Genomic DNA, 443 nt, shown 5'->3' on the forward strand with positions numbered 1-443 from the left:
ATATTATACTATATATAATAGACTTTGCTAATAACTATATAATTTTACTCAAAACTAACATTTGTACCTAACTTTCAGAATGATGTATCCAAATTTATATCCAAAAGTTCCAATTTCAGTACAAACAGAAGAAAGTTGGCTTCAAGAAATTTCTTCCAAACAGCTCCCAAGTGAGTATCTTGATTTATTAGCTTTTTCTGGGAGGTGGGATTGCATATTGAAAATACCACAGGTGTGGAGGGCAGTAGAGGTGGCTCTGAATACCTAGCAGTCCAAACACTGTGATACATTGTGATAACTAACATAGTAACCTCTTTGAGCCTCAATTTCTTCATCTCTGTGCTGGATAGCTTTAATGTCAACTTGACACACCTGGGTCGAGGGAGCCTCAGTTGGGGAATTGCTTCTATTGGACTGGCCTGTGGCCATGTCTGAGGGGCATC

The 443-nt window shown here is 38.6% G+C and overlaps 1 protein-coding gene across 1 annotated transcript in view; it reads left to right on the forward strand.

Moving 5' to 3' along the window:
* The window catches only part of Erich6 (glutamate rich 6), a 25864-nt gene that overhangs the window by 7887 nt on the left and 17534 nt on the right, over window positions 1-443 (forward strand). Inside the window, exon 3 of the mRNA XM_008845036.2 lies at window positions 79-170. Within this exon, the coding sequence (XP_008843258.1) occupies window positions 79-170 (92 nt within the window). The remainder of the gene's footprint in view (window positions 1-78; window positions 171-443) is intronic.

This window comes from Nannospalax galili, unplaced genomic scaffold (assembly GCF_000622305.1).
Source record: "Nannospalax galili isolate Female #2095 unplaced genomic scaffold, S.galili_v1.0 scaffold351, whole genome shotgun sequence".
In the NCBI taxonomy this organism is placed as follows: Eukaryota; Metazoa; Chordata; class Mammalia; order Rodentia; family Spalacidae; genus Nannospalax; species Nannospalax galili.